Source organism: Myxocyprinus asiaticus, chromosome 7, assembly GCF_019703515.2.
Source record: "Myxocyprinus asiaticus isolate MX2 ecotype Aquarium Trade chromosome 7, UBuf_Myxa_2, whole genome shotgun sequence".
Taxonomy (NCBI): Eukaryota; Metazoa; Chordata; class Actinopteri; order Cypriniformes; family Catostomidae; genus Myxocyprinus; species Myxocyprinus asiaticus.
The window spans coordinates 40,700,343-40,721,375 of record NC_059350.1 but is presented as its reverse complement, the minus strand read 5'-3'; the positions used below and the strand labels follow the sequence as shown (position 1 = coordinate 40,721,375).

General features: G+C 38.1%; 1 protein-coding gene across 2 annotated transcripts in view; it reads right to left on the bottom strand.

Annotated features, from left to right (window-relative positions):
• The window catches only part of LOC127444116 (rho GTPase-activating protein 7-like), a 165,493-nt gene that overhangs the window by 25,596 nt on the left and 118,864 nt on the right, over window positions 1-21,033 (bottom strand). The window contains exons 1-2 of one of the 2 annotated variants that reach the window (XM_051703318.1): window positions 11,430-11,735; window positions 2,064-2,135 (exon numbers count right to left, since the gene is read on the bottom strand). In XM_051703318.1, coding sequence (XP_051559278.1) covers window positions 2,064-2,135; window positions 11,430-11,442 — 85 coding nt within the window. In that variant the 5' untranslated portion in view covers window positions 11,443-11,735. Of the gene's footprint in view, window positions 1-2,063; window positions 2,136-11,429; window positions 11,736-21,033 lie in introns of those variants that run through there. The other variant, XM_051703316.1, reaches the window with a different exon arrangement.

Sequence of the window (21,033 nt, the reverse complement as noted above, 5' to 3'; positions counted from 1 at the left end):
TTAATTAGAGTTTTTGGGAAAGACACACCTCTACACTTCCCAAGGCCAAATGACTTTCCAAGTTGCCAATGTGTGTGTACATGAGTCTGTGACAGCGATAACAGATGGTTTTATTGTTTTCCTGAGGATGCAAGACCTTTCCCATAGTGTACTTGATCTCTGTTATCTATAGTGGAGCAATCAAGACAGCTCGGTCACATAATTCAGATTCCTGTAACCGATAACACACCTCAAATGAGCAGGTGATGTCACAGCAGCCAGAGTCAGTAGGTCAAAAGTGTGCGGTGTCACACACCTGAGGTGGTGGTGTTATCTGATTCTTACTCCTGTAGAACAAACTTTGCATGTGTATGAGCTGGATTTAACACAATCTCAAGTGTTTTTACTTATAAAAACTGAACAACAATTCAAGTGCGCAATTAGGCGGGTGGAAGTATGGTATCTGGGCTTCCACTTGGGTTGGAAGAAAGAGAGAGAGAGAGTCAGAGATATAAAGCTGAATTAGAGGTAATGATAATGATAAAATAGCCAACAAATACATTTCAAGCTAGAGGTATACCATGTAAAATTATATTTTCTATTTACACTGTAAAGTGCAGGAACAATTGGGACTTTTTAGTGTTGAAGTGCAAGGTAAAACACTACCAAAACTGCTCAGTTTCGTCTCTATATAGACATTTTCACATTTCCTCCCAAAGAAGGATGAGTATTATTGTCATGGTCAATATATTGATAAAAACTGGACTAGTTTAGCTATGTAAATAACAAAGTGTAATATTATACAGATCTGATCCTTGATAACCAACCGTAATTGATTTCACCCTTAAATGCATGGGAATTTCATCATACACTCTTATATATTCTGGTATTTAGAGACCCGGCACATATATCTATAAAAAAATGGATCTACAAAATGCCCAGAGAGTGTAAAATTTTCAACATATTTTCAAGACAATTAGAAAATAATACAATAAAATATATTTTTAAATATTTTGATGTTTTACATTTCATATATAAAAGAGATAATGCAACAAATCAGGACAAATAAAGAACAGGATTTATTACTTTCACACTGAAATTTCATGAGACGCAACTGGTTGTCAAAAACATATTGAGATACAAATAACACATAATCTACATATAAGATACGCATAAGCTACACATAAGTATTTTCCCAGGCACTTACTGAATCTAAATATATGCACAAATTACATAGATTCAAAAGTACACCCAAATGACAATAGTCATATCATACTGTTCATCTGTTCTACTTGCTATAGTTAACTTCGATGTTGTTTCTTCATCAAAAAGAAATGTCAAATGTAAATCAAGTCAAGCACTGAAACAACAGCGCCACCTTTCTCTTGTAATAAACAAAGAAATAGATATCCTTTTATAGTAAACTTATATAGATATGAAATAACCATAAAAAATAGAATTTATTGAAGAATATAATTTATGGAGAAACAAAATGACACTATTACATACCTATGGTCTCTAATGACCCTATACACTTTTGGTACTTAAACCAGTATAAACAATTTATTTATTTATTTACTTCTGTGTTACACTGTTTATAAGAGAGAAATCGAGAAATACTAAAGAGGTGTGGGCACAACTCCAAAAAATGGATGAGGAACAGGGGATGAAAGGAGGTCTCAGATCTCTAAAGACCTGAGAAATGCATTTAAGGGTTAATAGAGCTCAGATGTGTTAAGACGTAAGAGACAAAAAGCTCAGTACTCAGTAACTCAGTCATGGTCTACTGTTGTTCATAGATTACCAGGAAAAATCTCCTCAGTGACATTTTAGGGAAAGCAACTAAACCAATGCAAACAATGTATTTGCTAAGGAATTACTAGGCCAACAGAATCTGGAGACTTACATTTTTTTTTAATCATTTTTTGCACAGATTTTGGGGGGAAATATAAATATGATTAAATATGTGTATCTGAGAGTAGCATTAGAAAATATATAAAACAGAACTGAAAACTTGCCTATGTGGCATGAACAAAATTTATTTTGGTCAGGGATCGATGAGGGCAGAGCGAGAAGGGACCTACCTTCATAGAGTTGGGCGTACTGTGGAAATCCTGCAGCCCTCAGCCATGTACACGCCTCCTTTGCCTCAATCTCTGCAAGAGAGAAGTAAAGTGTTTGAATTTAAAACTTTGCTTTGGAAAAACTGTGTAATTGAACATTTTTATTAAAAAAATCATATTGGCTCAATCACAATCCTAAACAGGAATATGACAAAAACATAAGATGTTGGTTTGTATTCTTCTGTCCATAATAATTCCCTTCTGAGTGGTCATCTTAACTTTTTGATCTGGCACTATGGTGTAATATTTAAGGCAGCTGTGCCAGGGCTCCAGACCGTGACAAAAATGGTCCCAAATGCGACCAAAAATAATTGATTGCGACAATAATTTAAAATCAAGTCGCCAGTGGCAACAGTCGGGTTGTGTGCATTCATATGCAGTTTCATCAGATATTGTCTTGTGAGTTATTGAAAACATATTTAGAACGTGCACAACCACTGTGTCTCGCGCCGCTTTTCACCCGTTCTGTTGTGATGACCTCGCTTAACCGCACGCAACAACAAACCCAGCATGAGAGAACAAATTGTTCTTTTGAACCGGGTCTTTTTCATTAATCACCTGAAAAGAACTGTGGATTTGAACTCAGGAGCTCAGGTTAGCAGTTTGAATCAGATTCACTTTCTCAGTGAAACAGCCATCAGTGAGCTGACAATGGGGAGCGCAGACATTTCAAAATAAGAGTCCCATGTGTATTTTGGGCTTCTTTATAATTAAAAGTCCCGTATTGTGTACCACTTTTTTCTTCTTCTGGTAATTATTGATTGGTATTGGAGTAGCCCAATAAACTGCATCAGCGATTTCTTTCAATTTGCACTCTTGTAGTCTCTGTATCTGGGCCATCCAGTAACAGTAAAGAAAGACCATGGCAATATTTTAAAACAGTTTAACACAAGGTGCAAACATTCATTGATACTCAAGTAGACAACACACTACTATATGCATGTAAATATCTGTAATGTAGATTCTGAAGAGCAGTACTAAATAACAAAAAATGTTATCTGTTATATTGGTATAAATTATGAAAGGGGTGTGAACATTTGAGACAAAATGGAATGCGAACTCAACTATATATACTGTTATTAGACCTCTGATTAATGGGTTATCAGCTGTCTTCCTTTTCTTCTGCTTTCTATCTTGTTTCTGAACAGCAATCTAATTCGAGCAATTCTATGATTTGGCGAATAAAATCAGCCATTTGGCTCCTTAATGTTTCAGTAAAGGAGCCAATGGCTCCCAGGTCATTTTTTTAGTCTGGAGCCCTGAGTGCTAAGTGGCCGCCCACAGAGGTCAGAGCTGTTGTTAGGGTGGTGGAGAACCACCACAACCCTCACTATTAGATGTGAACGGCCCTTTAGATGCTATATGCCAAATGGCAAACACCATTCAAAGCATCTTGGCTCTTTCTGGAGACCAGTTTCACACAGTGTGGTGTCAGAATTAGGAGTTTAACTGCAATTCTGTCACCAGAGATGCTTCTCATACTAGTAACACTGGCTCAGTGTAAATACTTGCTTAAAAATGTTCATATGAAGCCAAGGTATGCTTTAAAGTTTGAAAATCAGAGACTATTCTTGAAAGCACTCAACAAAGTTAATATACCAACCCAATGGTTTAATTTTTTTGGTGTTTATTGCACCATGTCATAGTGAATGGGCAGATAAGGATCTTCGTGCAAACTCCAAGATTGCAGAAATGAACTCAAGCAGGCATGACACAGGAACTGGTGAACTACTGAGATCCCAATCTTTTCTGATAACCATTGAGCCCTTGAGCGAGGCATTTAACCTCAGGTTACTCCAGGGAGATTGTCCAATGTGGTTAATGTCAGCTAAGTTGCTTTGGATAAAAGCTTCAACCCCTTGGGATTGGCATTTAAGTGCTACTGAGTCCCTTCTAGTGCCCTCTATGGGTTGAAAACAGGTAAAGCGACTGCTTTCTTGGCCTATCTACAAAATCTCCACAATTACAGCTCACAATGGGTTGTAATCAGCAGAGAGGGACCTCTCAGCTAATTGTGCAAATTCCCGACTCTTTAAATCCTAATTATTCTAACTGCGATTATTGCAATGATGCAGTGCACAATTGACAGACCACCTGAGATAGGTTGCATGTCATTTCAACAGAAAGAAAGAGAAAAAGAAGCCCTCTCTTCCATTAGGATAGGGATTAGGAGGGGCTAAGGGAAAGAGACGTGAGAGAGAGAGAAGTGTGTAAAAAGATACAGCTGACTTTGCCCAGAGGAAAGGACACAGACTCTGTCTCTACTAGCAGGGATACGTGACTCCCCATTCAAACGAGTGTGAGAGCGACGGCACGCGTGACAACAACAAAGGCACATGATAAGGGAGGTCCTCTGCCAGTGGAGAGAGCAGAAAGTGGGAGATGAAGAGTGAATGAGGGAGAGGGAGTATTTCAAAACATGCTTTGACAGCAAGAACACCAATGCAAAAATAACAGAAACAATCGGACTCAACCACACATGTACAAGAGTATCTCGATTCCATCTCTAATATGCCTATGCACATGACAGGGTTCCTTTCAAGCGTTGGGTTCCTTTCAAGAAAATTTTGCCCACAAGCACTTATTAGGAGTTCGTGAACTTTGAAGAATGTGCTACACTTAAAATAATGACACACTTTTCTAGAATGGGCTATAATGAGTGCTGTTGTTTCCTGTGTGTGTGTTGGTTTACTTAGCCTAGCTATATTTTGGGGACAAACTGTCCCCAGAAGTTTGCAAATCTGACAAAAACCTCCTTTTTTATTTTATTAAAGCATTTAAAAAGCTTTCTTTTAAGAGTAGGTTTAGTCTGTAGTAATTATAATTAGCTTTATATAACAACAGTAGAGTTCTAAGGTTAGTAAAGATGTGTGTGTATGTGTGTGGGTATTTGCAGTGGCTAGAAAACCATACAACTGGTAGACAGAATGCATTTAAATGTTAATGATGGACACACTCAGGCTCCACGGCAGTGTCTAGCAGGCTGGTCTTTTCTTTCATCGCCAAGGTGTTCCCCCGCCTGGTCACAATGGGCCACTATCACACAGGTGCCTGTCTGACACCAACAGTAAATAATCATAAGGTATTCTAACCAGAGACAGCATACCAAACACTCCAAATCTCACCGTCATTCATGGAAAACCAGCCAAAGAATGTTGCCATTCAAAAAAACAGGTAACAAACCCAAGACAATATGCAAAAACCCAGAGAAAAAGATATTGCTCAGAACATGCTCTTGAGTTTTTTTTTTTTTTTTTAGTTTCAACTTTAATTGATGTCTTACATGTTTATTCTAAAATGACCTCCTAAACATATACACACGCTAGACAATTGTTGACATAGAGTAAGAGTATAGAGCTGTAAATTAATGGGGATAGCAAGCATAGCTCAGAAAATCTCTGAAATCTCTAGCTTTTGATTACAGACTTTGGTATCTGAGCACTGTGACCTTGTTGAGATCTCTTCTGAAACGATAGAAGAGACACATGTGGAATTCCATGGGTCTTTTTCTCAGGGGGAAATCTGAGAAACCGGGAACTTCAACAAGTCTCCATTTGATCTCCATTTAATCTCATTGCTGTCCAGGAGAAAAAACTGAGAGATCTCATTTATGATTTTTCTTTCCTACACGCAAATTACTCACAGCTCTAGATGATACATCTATCACAGCAATAAACCGACAACACACTTAAATATACTGTCTTTATGAAGATATATTAAACACACTTGAGAAGTTGTTTCATACTCTCTCTGTCTCACACATATACACATACTGCTGGATATCACGCAGATGAGCGCAGGCTGTTGACATGCTCTTTTCAGCAGCATGCCATTTCAGCACTTAAAGCAGTAAACAAATTCAAGCTTAATGTTCAAATATGGGCCGTAAGCATAGAGTTTGTGTTTGTGTGCACACGTCGCATCCTGTGTTTTCCCCGCAAGTCTGTCCGGATCCCTGCGCCAGGCGGCGACCTCACTTCCCCTGCTTTTCCTAGGCTGATAGGAAGCCAATAATGGTTACCATGGTCACTTTGGAGGACACACCTCCTTTTGTTCAAGGAGAGATAATGGAGGCCTTCAGCGCCAACACAAACACAGAGAACGCCTTACATCCTGTAACACACACACGGAATGTCGAAAATTCTACCTCAGAGACAGGGAAATAGATTGAACTGCCTCTGTACAGTAAACAACCTTATATTTTCTACAATTGTACAGTACATGCATTTACATTTAAAGAAGACTGTAAATTCAAGTTACAGAAACATCCACATTGTGTTAAAAGACAAAGTTACTATCATTTCACTGAGTTGGACACACTAACAGTTTTCCATCTTGAATATTATGTTTAGTATATTCTCCACATCCAACCATATCCCAAAAGGCCTACATATGCCATCATTTCATATATGCAATGTTTCCAACACGTAACCTATTACGCAAGGGTTTGTGAAATAACAGTTGACTAAAAAAGTGATGATGGAATTAAAAAGCTCAGATGACTTTATCAAGAGTTCTACTCTTTAAACTAGTGGTTGATTTTGCAATGTCCGAAAACCGATACTGATATTTCAAAAGCAATATTTCAATATACTGTATGTGTACAACAATTTAAAGACAGCAAATGAGATGTACACACAATTGCTAATCAAATTTAATGTGTTCACTAATTTTACACAATATTTACTAAAAAAGAAAAAGAAAACTGAAATTGTGTATTACTGAAGAGCAGTGTTGGGTGTAACGTATTACAAAGTAACACATTACTGTAATCTAATTACGTTTCACTGTAATGCAGTAATGTAACATGTTACTTTGAAAATGAAGTAATCTGATTACAATTACAGACATGAATAAAATGACATTACTTGGATTACACATTTATTGCTAAGACAATAATATTAATTAAGTAGAATGCATTTTAAAATGTATTATGTTCCAATGTTAGTACTTTTATGTGTGTTGCTGTGTCAGCTAATGAGCATGCGCTCAAACAAACCACCGTGGCATAGAGGACACGTATCGAGGCGACGACAGATGAGTGAGCGGCATTACTATGGACGCAGCGGAGTGTAGTTGTTTATTCAAATTGAAAACAAAAGTGAAGTGTTTCAAGTTTTCATGCGCTCACAATCAATCTCAGCGAGTGCGTGTCAGCGTGCTCCCAGCCCTGGCTGGAGGAGAGAGGCACGCAAGGCTGGGCCGGCAACAAATCCTCCTCAAATCTCTGCACTCTACCCCATCCTCGCGCGCCTCCCTCGTGTGTCCCACTGCAGCTGCTGCGGGAGGAGATGGGATCGGATTTGAGCGTATATGGAAAACAGCGCTTGTTCCTGTCTGACAGAGGGATATATCGCTAACAAGGTGGAAACATTTGCGGAACGGCGTAAAACATTTGATTAAACACAATTTGATCATAACATTTAATTAAAACATTTAACATGGAATCCAGAAAAATTAAAACAGAAAAGGCATCATTTTTATCTATAAGACTTGATGCAGTTGTTTTTGTCAATAATTTTCTGTGTAATTTCATAAAAAATATGATTTTTTTCTTTTTTTATTTGTTGCTTAAGTATCGAGTTAGTATCGATACCGAGGTACCAGGGCTGGTATCGTACCGAAGCCAAAATTTTGGTATTGGAGCAACCCTATACTGTACACAATAAAACACAAACACAATGCAATAGCATTACAGATGCGCAAGTGATAAAGGATGCTCAATTTGTCCGAGCACAAGCAGGGAAGTAGAAATAACCCTCCTTTTTTTCGCTGTAAAGTTGTGTAAACACACACATGCTGCACATGTACACACACAAACAGACATACTGTACATGTACACATACACATGCATAATGCAACACACAAGCAAACCTGTATATGCACACCGAAAAGAAACAAGCATTCAAATACACAATGGTTTTACTATCAAAGCTGTTTTCAAATGTGTTTTCAGAAATTTTTTCAGTTCCTTAGTATTCTTTTTCTGTCTTTCACACCAACACAAACACAAAAATGCCATACACAGCTAAGAAAGTTGTCGGTAGCGGACACACACATACACACGCACACAAACATACACCTGAACATACTACTACAGTATAACTTGAGATAAAAAAAGTTGCTGCATTTTTAGAAATGCACTGGATCTCTTTAGCCAAATTGTTGTCTTTGTCATGTTGCTGTAATTTTGTTATTGTTTTCAGTCAATATTAAAGTACTAAAAGAGCTATTAGTGTCACGTTTGTATTTTTCGCAGGTTTGATTGGTATTAGAAAGTAACTTCAAAGTAAAATAATTAGTAATCTGATTACTTTCCATGAAGTAATCAGTAAAGTAATACGATTACAATTTTAGAGAAGTAATCAGTAATCTGTAGTGGATTACTTTTAAAGAAAGTAATTTACCCAACACTGCTGACCAGGCTGTTGGTAGATTTTGGCAGTGACACGAGGGAAATATAAATTTAGCTAATTATAAGTGAGCACTCAGCTCTCAAAATGAAATGACCAAAAACAGGCTGATTAATCGGCTTCTTTAAATAGTTTTCATGTTTTTAACAAATTATATTTTGTAAAACACAGTACAAATTTAAGATGTTGAAAAGGTCAGATCCACTACAATCAAAGTTGCCAAATTTAGCATTGCTTTTCCTTTCTTTTTTCCCCTTTGGAAAGCATATTCTTTCATCAAATTATTTGATTCAGTTGGTCTTGGAACAGCACTAATAAAATGGTTACCAATAGCCACTAACGCACCCTCCTGTCTCTCTTCCTCTCTCTTAATCTACAATCCATCTGCTTCATATCTTGCATGGTGCCAGTCTCCTAGTGGATGTATGACCTGTGACCTCTGCCACAGTGACCTGAGTCAAGCACACAGGATGTCTGGGTGGTATCCGTCACAGAGACATATATGTGTCTTTGTCTCCATCATTCATCAAAGCATCAAATATTCACTCCACCTTATATTTCCATTTCTATCAAATGAATGAATCTTTGATATATATGCTCACAGGTCAGCTGCAAATACAAAAAAATTGAGAGACAGACAAGACAAAAGGAAAGACAGCAGTCTCCAGACCCACTGAAAGACTGACGGATGTAATCTCTTGGGAGAACTTCCTATAAACTTTGCCAAAGTTGAATTCCTGTTAGAACCTTTTTTGCCACTTCTAAAATTACAATTTATTCTTCCTCTTCTCCTCTCTCTTCCTCTTCCTCATTTTCCTGTTGCAGGAAGTTCTCACAATCACTGGCCGATGGTCCCTCAGCATGAGAGGGTGGAGGTGGAACCAACTTTGTGTGCATGAATGTGTGTTTAGGCGACCTCTCTGCTATGAAAGCAAAATCCATCCCACTACCTGAATTTCAAAGCCCTGTTTTCAGTGTGCATAATCAAGGGAAATCAAGGGGTGTGCAAGTATATTTGGATTAATTTTAATAATAAGGTCTTCTGAAGCTGAAAATGTGGTTATTTTAGTTACATAGATGTTGTTTGAAATGACCAGAGCACTAACATCAATATCTGTCTTTCAGCAAAACTAGATGGTCTTTATTAGCGATTCATGTGACTTGATGTCATATTTGATAAATCACATCAAAGACACTGAGCTCTTTATCTGTGCAGTGTCTTTCTTTAAATGTGCAAATCACGAGAAGTCATACATCATTTGCTGGGGATCACGCATATCATATTTTGGCATGGTTTTTTACAGACATATGGAGGAAGAGTATGAAAATGAGACAATTCTGAAAATCAGATGATCCCCTCCATCTGGCCCTACATGCAAACACATGGGATGATGGTGTTACCCCATGGTTCATTACAGTTACCCAACACCGCAATGCTAGCCACACAAACATGCACTCTCTTTGGCCAGATGGGTCCATTAAAGTGCTTCTCTGACTTTCTGACAGATTTAAACATTCGCTATCGCTGACCTGGAGCCAGCTTGGCCAAGTCTGGTGACTGGCCACTTTGTGTAACGCAAGACTGATCTCAGGTCAGATGATTAGATATGCTCCCTGATATGCCATTCTATCCATTCCATATGATCAAAAGATTACTTAGAGGGGAAAGAAGTAAAGAAAGACAGACTCTCCTCTATTATCACAGCAAGCTTCTTATTACAGTGTCGTCTGATCCTAAAGCAACCGTAATCACTGTAGTCAAATGTTTACCCTTTAAATATATTTAAAGACAGAAATACTGTTTTCAGATGGCAATGACGAAGATTCACTATTGTGGACCAAAATCGGCACACACTTCGGAAAATTCTAAATGGGTTTGAAACAGTGTGGGTTTTTTGAGTGAGAGAGAGTGAGTGAGTGAATGAGTGTGTGTGTGCTCCTGTCTCAAGGCTTCGTGCTTATGACTCTATCACACTCAAAACTATGACCTTAGATTATCAGGTGGTGCTTGTATTATATCAACATCAAAGTAACGTGTTTTAAGTATGACATTCTTTTGCTTGACACCTAACTGGCCTGCTTATCACCTGGAGTTAACATGACCCCAAGTTCATCAACCTCTACTTAGAAAAAGAGGGGAAAGTCTGATCGCGCAAGCAACATCCTGCAACAACAGCATACATACTTTCTTTGAAACACTGTAGTCTTTTTCGCGTGCAGGAAAAAAAAGAGGTCTCTATTCTGAGCAATGTCAAAAGGTTCGTGTTTGAAGCAAAAGATTGCAGAGACCTAACTCGCACCTTTACACGACCGGTTTCACGACAAGGCATCATACAAAATAGAAGACATAAAAAGAGAGACAACTGTTGAGAACAATTTCACAACTGAGTGAAATTCTCTTGTAGCGCCGAAATATATAGCTGTAGGGCGCGAGACGTGGAAAGATGCACGAACGCGCCCTCAGCGTCAAAGCGGACACTCATCGCTCTCTTTTGTAATGCCAGGATATCACAAAAACCTCAGTCAACTCTCTGCTTTTAGTCTGACTGGGAGAGAACAGTAGACCACCACTGACGAAGCGCACAACTCTTATCCCGGAATTATGTGAAATCTAACTAAAACCGATGGAGACGAGACACGAATTGGAGAGCGCGAGAGGAGATTACACAGCCTGGAGGTCCGGTAGAGCGTGAGGTCTCACGCGCCACCAAAATAATTGCGCTCTTAAACATTAAACATGAGACAGATATATATACATTTGTTTCCAAGGTATAAATAAAATAGCGGTATTACGATGGGAGCATTATAATCATTACATATAGCATTCCATATTCACTTTATAACATTACAAAACCTCATAACATAAAAACAAGAGTCAAAGTAATTTTGACGAAAAGTAAACATAGATACTTACGAGTAAGGATCATGTTTGTGTTTTCGGTCAAGATAGTCCTGCTGCGCTATGCTTCACGAGTCCTCTTCGTCTTATTCCAACATTACAGCGAAGCTCGTTTAGTATTCCAACACCGAATAAAGTTGAATTCGCAAATTACATTTAAAGTCATTCCGTACTAAATAATAATAACAATAATAATATTTACAGCAGCTCCAAAGACCAACACGCAAGAAATAAATCCATGACTGATTTATTTTCCTGTCTGCTCAAGGAACAGAATTTCCTCACTCCTCCGGAAAGAGCTGTGTTTGAAACTCCAGTGAACGGGCTGGCCCGTGAATGTGAATGAACACTGATTCACTGTTTAGGAATGGCCGGTAGAGGGAAGACTCCACCTCCCCGCCTAGGGCAGCATCAGGTGGACTATTGTTCGCTGCTCAAGACGGGGAGGTGGAGCTACCACGAACTACGCTACTTGGAGCTAGAGAATGTCAGGTCAAAAAAATGAAGAAGAAAAAAAAATAAAAAAATGAATGAATTTATATCTGACATGCTACAATAACCTGCAGAATATACATGGCTACAATTTTGCATTTTGCAACTTTCATATTAGCCTGTGAATCAGAATTAAATTCGAAAAATCACATTCCAATTGACTTTTTAATTGTAAGTAACATTTGCCACCGCGCGCGCGTAATACGCGCGCATCAAGCAACGGTAAATTTGGACTTCTTAAAGTCCAATAAAAGTTTTTTTCTCGGTCAAACTGCTAGCCTATCTTAATTTTCTGTCTTTGGTCATTTAGTTCAATCTGAAGTCTGTTCTTTATGTTTTTCACGTCAAGTCCGAATCATTCTAAAAGTGAGAGTGATTTTCTCGAATATACTACTGCTCATTTGGGTGCATTACATTGTATGGGACTTAACCACTTCAAACCGTAATTAAAACGGCGCGCCGTTAGCATATCATTAGAGGTCTTCATTAAGTAGAAGGGCTGTTTGAAAGCAGCTATTGTTGAACATGATGTTGTGAAAACGGAAGACAATGAGACCGTTCTGCAATGGTAATTCCAACAAGCCGCATGATCAGGCGTCCCTGATCCTCGCCTTTTACACACATACACACACACACGTACACGTACACACACGTACAACAGTGCAACTAGCGTTTTACACAGGGCAGGACTTTTTATTGTGTCAGGAGTTCTTATTGAGATCAAACAAGCTTATGGTCCTCTCTGAAGCTTCCTGCTTTAGAAGTCAAAAGAAAGGCACATTCACCTCCTTCAGTTCAATTAAAATGATGCCAAAGCCTAAATGGAAACCACTAGAAATTATGCATGTCTGTCAGAGGTCAGTAGATGTTTTATGACTATAATTTGGCTGTGTTCGGAATGGAATAGCTGACTGCATTGAAAAAATAAGTAAATTAAATAGTATGTGAAACAAAAGACATGGTGCAATCAAAGCTTAAAACTGTGGAATGCTACTTTGTTGTTACATGATACAGTATATGCACACAGTAAATGCATAATGTGCTCTGTATATATTGCTGTAAAAGAGTAGTATGGAAGTATGATATTCTGAACACAACCTAAGTTTGTAATTAGTCTTGTCTGGCTCTGTAAAATAGTGTAGTGTGTCTGACTCACAAGGGAAAACTTTAACAGGAAAAAAAAATTCATCATTGGGGGAAATTGCCTTTACTTTTGGAAACTCTCTGCCCTTTTTCCTCACTCTCCATAAACCCAGCAACTCAGCATGTCTCATATTTGGTGAAGCATTGCTATGGTAACATCCAGATGATGCATGTGTGAGAATGAGAAAGTTGACGTTCTACATGAAACAAAGAGTAATGAGGGTGAAATCCTGATTTATAGAAACTTTTGTTTCCATTGCTTCTTAATTCAGACATGCCAGAGAGAATGAGTGAGAGATGTACGTGTGGTTTTGAAACTGACTCAGAGATTTTTCATCACTCTTTTCCACTCTCACGTGTCATTGTTATGTCAGCCCATTCTATTCTTTCTCTCCTAAACACAAATTTTATCACCCAGTATATAGTCTACCTTTGTTTACAAACTTTCTTGTTAGTGTATTATAATAATTAGGCTATTATTTGTATTATTAACTTCAAATCTCAAACATATTCTGCGGACTTCATAAATTGCATTTGTATATTGACCTTTTCACATCTTATTTTTTTTCCCCCTCCTATTTGTAAATTAAGCTAATGGGTGTGTGTATTTGTGTTTATGTATGCGGATGTGAGCATGCAAGGCCATACTAAAGATGATGAAGTTTACCCTCTTAAACACACACCCCTAAACCACACCAACCCTGTCACAGCTCATCGACTTTGTATGTGTGTTTGAGTAAAAGAGTTTTAAAGTGTATGCACTGTGTATAGAGGATTGGTTTGCACAGATAGCCATTAAGTTCTCCAGCAATGCATGATGAGTGCTTTGACTTTTAAGTGCTTTGACTACATTCATGGACCAAGCCAGTTGTGATTTAAGAAAACATTATTTTTAGGAATTAAAAACACTTTAAAAATCTGTAATTTAAGCATTCAAAAGTGCAAAATGTTTATACCTAAGCTTGAGTCAGCATCACTTACCAGAAAGTTTAAAATTAGAGAGAATGATTTCTATAATTTGCATAAGCAAGCTCGTTGACTGAATACTGCTGTACTGTCAGGAGATGTTATGCATGGGCCAGTTCTCATGATCTGAGAAAATGCAGCTAATATTTCTGTGCACTCCAATGTTGGTTGCAAGGGTTGTTTTGTGTGCGCATTTGCCAGGACAATGCCTCACTAAGCTAAAAATTTCACTCATGTTTTTAGCAAAAATTCAGACTGTTAAAAAATATGGCTCACGATAAAGGACAGTGGATATGGCCTGAACCAAAATTATATTTTGTAGACATTATATTTAGCAGGTTGACATTGCAAATTAAAGGAGCATATAAGAGACGCCACCCTAGCACTGTCTAAAGTTCACTTGATCCTGAAACTTCTATATGCCCAAAATGCAGCAAAAGAAAGTGCCAAAAGAGTCTGGGTTTATGTGTGTACAACTGGCATACCTATATTGCTATATTAATTATGTCTGGATGTCCAATTTGATTTTGTGGTAAACAGGTTTATGAATATGTATGTGTGTCTGTGATCCACAATAGGCCACTAAAACCCAAAGTAAGACAAAGGGGAACAACAGAAGAATAGAACCGTTGTTATCAGCTATTTATAACCCAGAACAGTCTCCAAATAATCAGAAATAGAACTAAGCAGGTGAGGATGGGTGTATTTCTACATGCCACATTATTAAGCTGTTTAAGTAAGCTGATGTAATTTTGTTTGTGATTGCGCATGCAAAACATGATCATCAGACCACATACGCTGGACGTGTATATACAGAATGTGCCAGCTTTGATATCCAGAGGATAAAAACAGAAAACAGAAAAAAAAAAAAAGAAAAAACCCACACACTCTGTAGATCCATACAATGCAAGTGAATGGTGGCCAGAACTTTGAAGCTCCAAAAAGCACATAAAGGCATCGTAAAATATTCCATAAGACTCCAGTGGTTAAATCCATCTCTTCAAAAGCGATATGAGGGTGAGAAACAGATCAATATTTAAGTCAGTTTCTACCATAAACTCTCCTTCCTACCCAGCAGGTTGCGAAATGCAGGAAGAATGCCAACCAGCAAAAACAAAACAAGAAAAATTTGAAAGTGGAGATTTATAGTTAAAAAGGACTTAAATATTGATCTGTTTCTCACCAACATCTATCATATCGCTTCTGAAGATATGGATTTAACCACTGGAGTTGTATGGATTACTTTTATGCTGCCTTTATATACTTCCGCAGAAGAAAGAAAGTCTTACACATCTGGGATGGCATTAGGGTGAGTAAATGATGAGCTAATTTTCATTTTTGGGTGAACTATCCCTTTAATAAGGAAACGAATTAAACTTAATTAGTGGTTAAACTAAGGACACTTTATTAGTAGTGCCTGCCAAGGCACCATGCATGAATGTTATGTCAGATTGTGTGGATTATTGAGGAGGGGTGTGTTAGTATTTTTTCAAGAGAACTGACTTAATTTTTATTTAAAAAGTATTTTTTATTTTTATTTTTTTTTACGATTGACAACAGTTGAAAAATCCCATAGACTTACATAAGGAGACTTATGGTTGAACTCCAGTGAGCAGCCACCTGGCAACCACCCAGAACACTCTAGTAGCATCCTAGCAACCACTCATAGAACCTTGGTAAGCACTCATAACACCCTTGCATAGTGGTCGCAATTTTTGCACAGGCAAACATTACTGTAAAATGTAAAATCTAGTTTATTATTTATGTAACATTAATTCATTTCTATATTCTACTCTCATTTATTTATAAGGGCAGATAGGAACAGATATTTGAAAATGTAATAAAAACAGTAAGGCCAATTTTTATCATAAACATTTCCTGCCCATCATTTTGTACAGCTACTTGATGATAGAACTGCTGACTTTGCAGAATTTCTGCACATTTTTGAAAGGTAATGCAATTTATAACTGGCTAGTTTGAAATGCTTAGGCAGTTCCCCAGCTCATTCCTGATTTTTCCATTAGCTAAAGTTTACGTGTATCAGAGGCATTAGTGTACACAGCTGTTATGGAGATATATACACAGAGTGGAGATGGAGGACTTCTGGCTCTCCTCAGATGCTGTCCAGAATCCGAGAGGCCCTGAGGGAGATGATTGAGATAGACTCTCTCTGAAACATGGACTCAATGGATTTGACAAGTCTGAGATTCTGAATATTTGCCCATGAGAAGGTTGAAAAGGTGACTGTACATGCTAGTGTGCATGTGAAAGATGATTTATGTGTATGTATTGCAATGCCACATCCACATCCAGAAAAAAGCAAACATAGGTATAGCGGTAAATGTGGATGAATCTTGATCTTCACAGGTCACGGCCATCAAGAGATGAGTCAGGTATGGTGTTTACTCAAGAAACATGCACTGTATGTGTGTGAAAAAAAGTAACTTTAGGTCACTCACATGTTACTTACTATTTCAATGAAGTAAATAACTGGATGGAAGAAAATGCATGTGAAAATGTATGTGTGTATGTGTATGTGTTTCTGTTTGTAGGCTTGTAGGAGAAACACATTATTCAGTTTAACAATTCATATAGTTGAATTTGTGTTTGAACAATATATCTTGGCACATGAGTCTACAACACCTAAAAAAAAAAAAAAAAAAAAGGGTCTGCTGAAGATGATGAAATTGGCGGAATTTCATTGAAAATAGTTCACACACACATGTTGTGGGTAGTTTACGCTCTGGGGTTTACTTGTAAACAAACAAGTTATGTTTACATTCATTCTTGAGGTCTAACAAACTTGTGGAATGCATTTCATTCCCCTTTAATGGTATGAAATGTACTGTGTATTGTGATAAATATCAATACTGAATGATTTGAAAAAAATATTGTGATAATATTTTTGGCCATATCGCCCAGCCCTAATTAGGGATTGGTGTAGGTCCAACATGATTACACAAGAAATCGACATGTTTCTTCCGAATCTTCATGTACCCCAAAAATCAACCCCATTCTGCCAAATTACTGACAAATGCCTTGCATTACCCATCAGACATTTTTGCATCAATTCAAATGTGTTCACCTTTTCTTGTGATGCTACTGAAACACAGGTACTGGTTCCATGGAAACCAGGAAGCAATCAAGTTCACATAAACAAGGGTGAGCACAATTTCGAGGTTGCATTTTCACTGTAAAAAAAATAATTTTTACTCCACTGACATTTAGGTTTAGAGTTGGGGTTTGGGTTAGAGGGTAGGGTTAATAAAATATGTTGAATGTATTAAATTATTTTCAACTAAATACACTACTTAGTTTACTGGAGCTCACACAAGTCTACAACATTTCCAGCTTCAGCCAATGGGGGCATTGGTTCGAATTTCAGTAAGCCGAAGTAGACCAATTTCAGCAGCAGATTTTTCGACCAACTTCTGCCGCATTCATAGTAAGACCAGTCAACAAAGAATGTTGATCCAAGAACCATCTTGATCCATGTCCTGCTTGTGTAAATCACATTATGTGTTAAAGCAGGGCTTTGTAGAATAATCCCTCTACATGAAGACAGACCTACATAGACAAAAAAACCTCTTGAACCCTGAAGCCGTACATAAGAAAGCCTACAATTAGCCAAAAAAGTCTCAGGAAAGGTCTGACACATTCTCCCCTTGGCCAACTTGATTGAAGCTCATCTATACCTCACTGACAGATCTGTAGATCCCTTATGTTGTTTTCTTCTTTGACTGGCAGAGTCAAAATTAAGCTCCAACATCCCTGAACATGCACATTTACACGTTCCATCTGTGACACACTTTGGTTCTCTTTTTCATCTCTTGTTCTTGCATTCCTTACGATATAAGGCTGGGACTTGAGCAGTTTCAGCTGTCCCAACGGCATAGTTTTCCTACAATGAGACTGACAGGGCTATTTGAAACTACAATAAATGTGCTGCTTTATGGATGGAATGGATGTGAGGTACTGAAGTTAACAAATGTCTCATTATCCCCTAAAGACAGCCATAGGTCTGCCATATGACCTTCAGTCTAAGAAGAGGAACCTAATGTTAAACCAAACCACATGCGTGTCACGAATACAGAGGGAGGACCCAATAGCAGAGTTCAAAAAAGGGAATTTATTGAATACAAAAAATAAAGGTAACTCGCACAAGGGGGAAAAACAATAAACATAAACTAACCCGAAGGGGGAAAAAGGGTATCCAGGCTGGGGTAGGGAAAACAGGGCACAGGATACAGGACCGCCTAGACCGGGTAGGGATGGGATGATAAACAGGACCAGCACGAGACATGAAACAAGACCGATTAACAAGACCAAGGAACAGGACCGACTGGAATACACACAAGATGAACTGGCACTGGACAACACACACGAGCAGGCTAAAATAGGGAGAGAAATCAAACTGGTTAACAGGGTACAGGTGAGGCAAATTAACTAATAATAAGCAAACAAGGAGGCGTAAGACAGAGAGGCACGTGGCGATACAGAAAAAAACAAAGCCACGTGCTCTCACAAGACAAGAAAACACCCGAATGGCATGAGCGCACATCGCCATGACAATAATGCAATATATGCCCATACCAACCGACAAACAAGATGAGAGAATGCGTAGCAACGCCAAACAAAGGGATGCCACGCATTCTCACACTAAACGAAACCTGAGCATACATCGTGAGGCAAACGACACACGATGTACGCAACAAGCGATAAAAACAAGACAGGACACCAGTGCGAGAGTTTGGCCACACACACACCCAATACCTTAGACCGAAGTGACCGAACCTCATCACAACATGAAGACAGCTTGCAACCCAGGCGCGCAACGCGAGGCACACCCGTGTTCGCGAGAGACAGACAAACTATTGACGTGAGTGCGTGCTGCCAAGATGACATAAGCGCGATGCACCCACGTCAATAACAGACAGACATGGAGCATGAGTGTTCGGATCCTGACACAGAACGAAACCGAACCAGACAGGAAGTCAGGATCCAGACACCATGCTCCCGACATGAAACAAGACAGGCCGAAGAGCGCACGGCAGGGAATATAACCAAAACCGTGCGCTCACACAAAGACAGACAATGAAACACAAGATAGACATGGGACAATGATGCCACGGTCCTGTCAGACAAAAACCCAGACTGACAGAATGATAGGACTGCGACACTGAGTGCATTTTATTGCTCCTAAAATTCTAAAGTCTAAAATTCATGTAAAGTTTTTAAATACCCAAGGGTAGAAGTATGTGGTGAGCGAAGTTTTGAAATGCAAACAGTTCTGTGTTTATGTTGTGGCCGGAATTGAGTATTAGGGAAGTTCATGGATAACATGTCCATGCATAGGCACTGACATCAAGATTTTAAGTTAAAATGTATATGAATTTTTAAGGGAAAGTGTATGTCTGGTTAACATTTATTTTAAAAGGAAAGTTCACCCAAAAGTGAAAATTCTGTCATCATTTACTCTCCCTCATATTGTTACAAACACGGATGACTTTCTTTCTTCCTACTTTATTTGAAATATTCCACATACCTGTGGTATGAAAAATACATTTTTTACAAACATTTTATGAGGTCTTTCTTTCATGTTAAATACCCATTAGTACTTAGTCTTGGATAATTACTTTCAAACAAAATATTTTTCTTATAAGAGAATAAATCTAGTGCGTTTCACTTATGCTGCTGTTTTTTCTTTATGAATAATGCTACATAATGTACAATGTTACATAATTTACAAACCTAAAAATAAATGAACAAATGTGCAGACATTTGTGTGTGCTGAAACAAACACTTTCAAACACATGCACACGGTGGGTTCAAATCATTGCTCATATTTTTTCAATTAGTCACACATAAAGAGAGGAGATTACAGATGGTTTGCTTTAGACGGCAGACAGAGACAATCATGTATTTTGTGTGTGTGTGTGTGTGTGTGTGTGGGCAAGAGCGCATGGAAGAGGCTGAAAAGAGATCAAGAATAGAGTTCAACAAGAGAACAAGCAATGAAGTAGCCACAGTAATGTTTACTTTTCCTCAGTTTAATTGACTTAGTCTCCTTTTATTTAACTCATATTACCGAGGGCAGTTTTTGGATCTTGCCTCTCATTGCCCTTCCCTCTCTCTCTTGCTGGGCTTTTGTTATAATTCCAAAACTTGTCATCAATCTTTCTCACTGTAGATGTGTGATTCTGCCCTCGTATAGATTCTCATCAACACTTTCAGCTGCTTGAGTTACCTTCCAGTCTTCAGCAGGCATGGCTTATTTCAGATAATTGATGTTTAATGAAGAAATTTGGCTTTGGAGAATCAAAATGGGAGAGCCTGGTATACCTTTCCAACCACTGCTCGCCTCCCTGAGCCAAATCATTCTAAATATGATTTTGAATTTCCTAATGACTCTGAACAGATCCTCTAACCCGTAGATCGTAAGCCACGGTCAATTTAAAGTCAGCGTTCAAAAAACAAACTCCAGTGTGAACTATAATGGTTTTTAAAAGAGGACTTATTTTAAAAGTGAGCTGCTCTGTTTCAAAGCCATGGTTAAAAATACTACATTCAAGTCTAGTCAGGAAACCACTGGCATACTTCTGCATGACTAATAAAATAAATAAATAAAATGACTTCGAAGTTAACAAAAAGGAATATTTCGGGCTCTAGTGTAATCCTTGGAAAATTCCAAAGGCCTGCGGTCTCGTGTCTACAAAGCTGTACTGATATTCAGTAAAACAGCATGATTGTAAGTGTGATTTTTTTTAGTCATCAGTTATATAAACAAGAAGTTAATATCGAGTAACTTATGTTTCAGATTAAATTTGGTCAGTTGGTTTGCATATTTTTTCTCCATCGACAAAAATACTTTCAAATGAAACCATAGCACAAAGCTTTGAAAGTCACAAAGCAACACCCAGTCTGGAACAGAGTATGTGATTGGACTGAGGCAACAGCAGTTTAGATATTTTAACTGGAAAGAAGGAAAAAATACTATCAGTGCAAGACTCTTGGAACA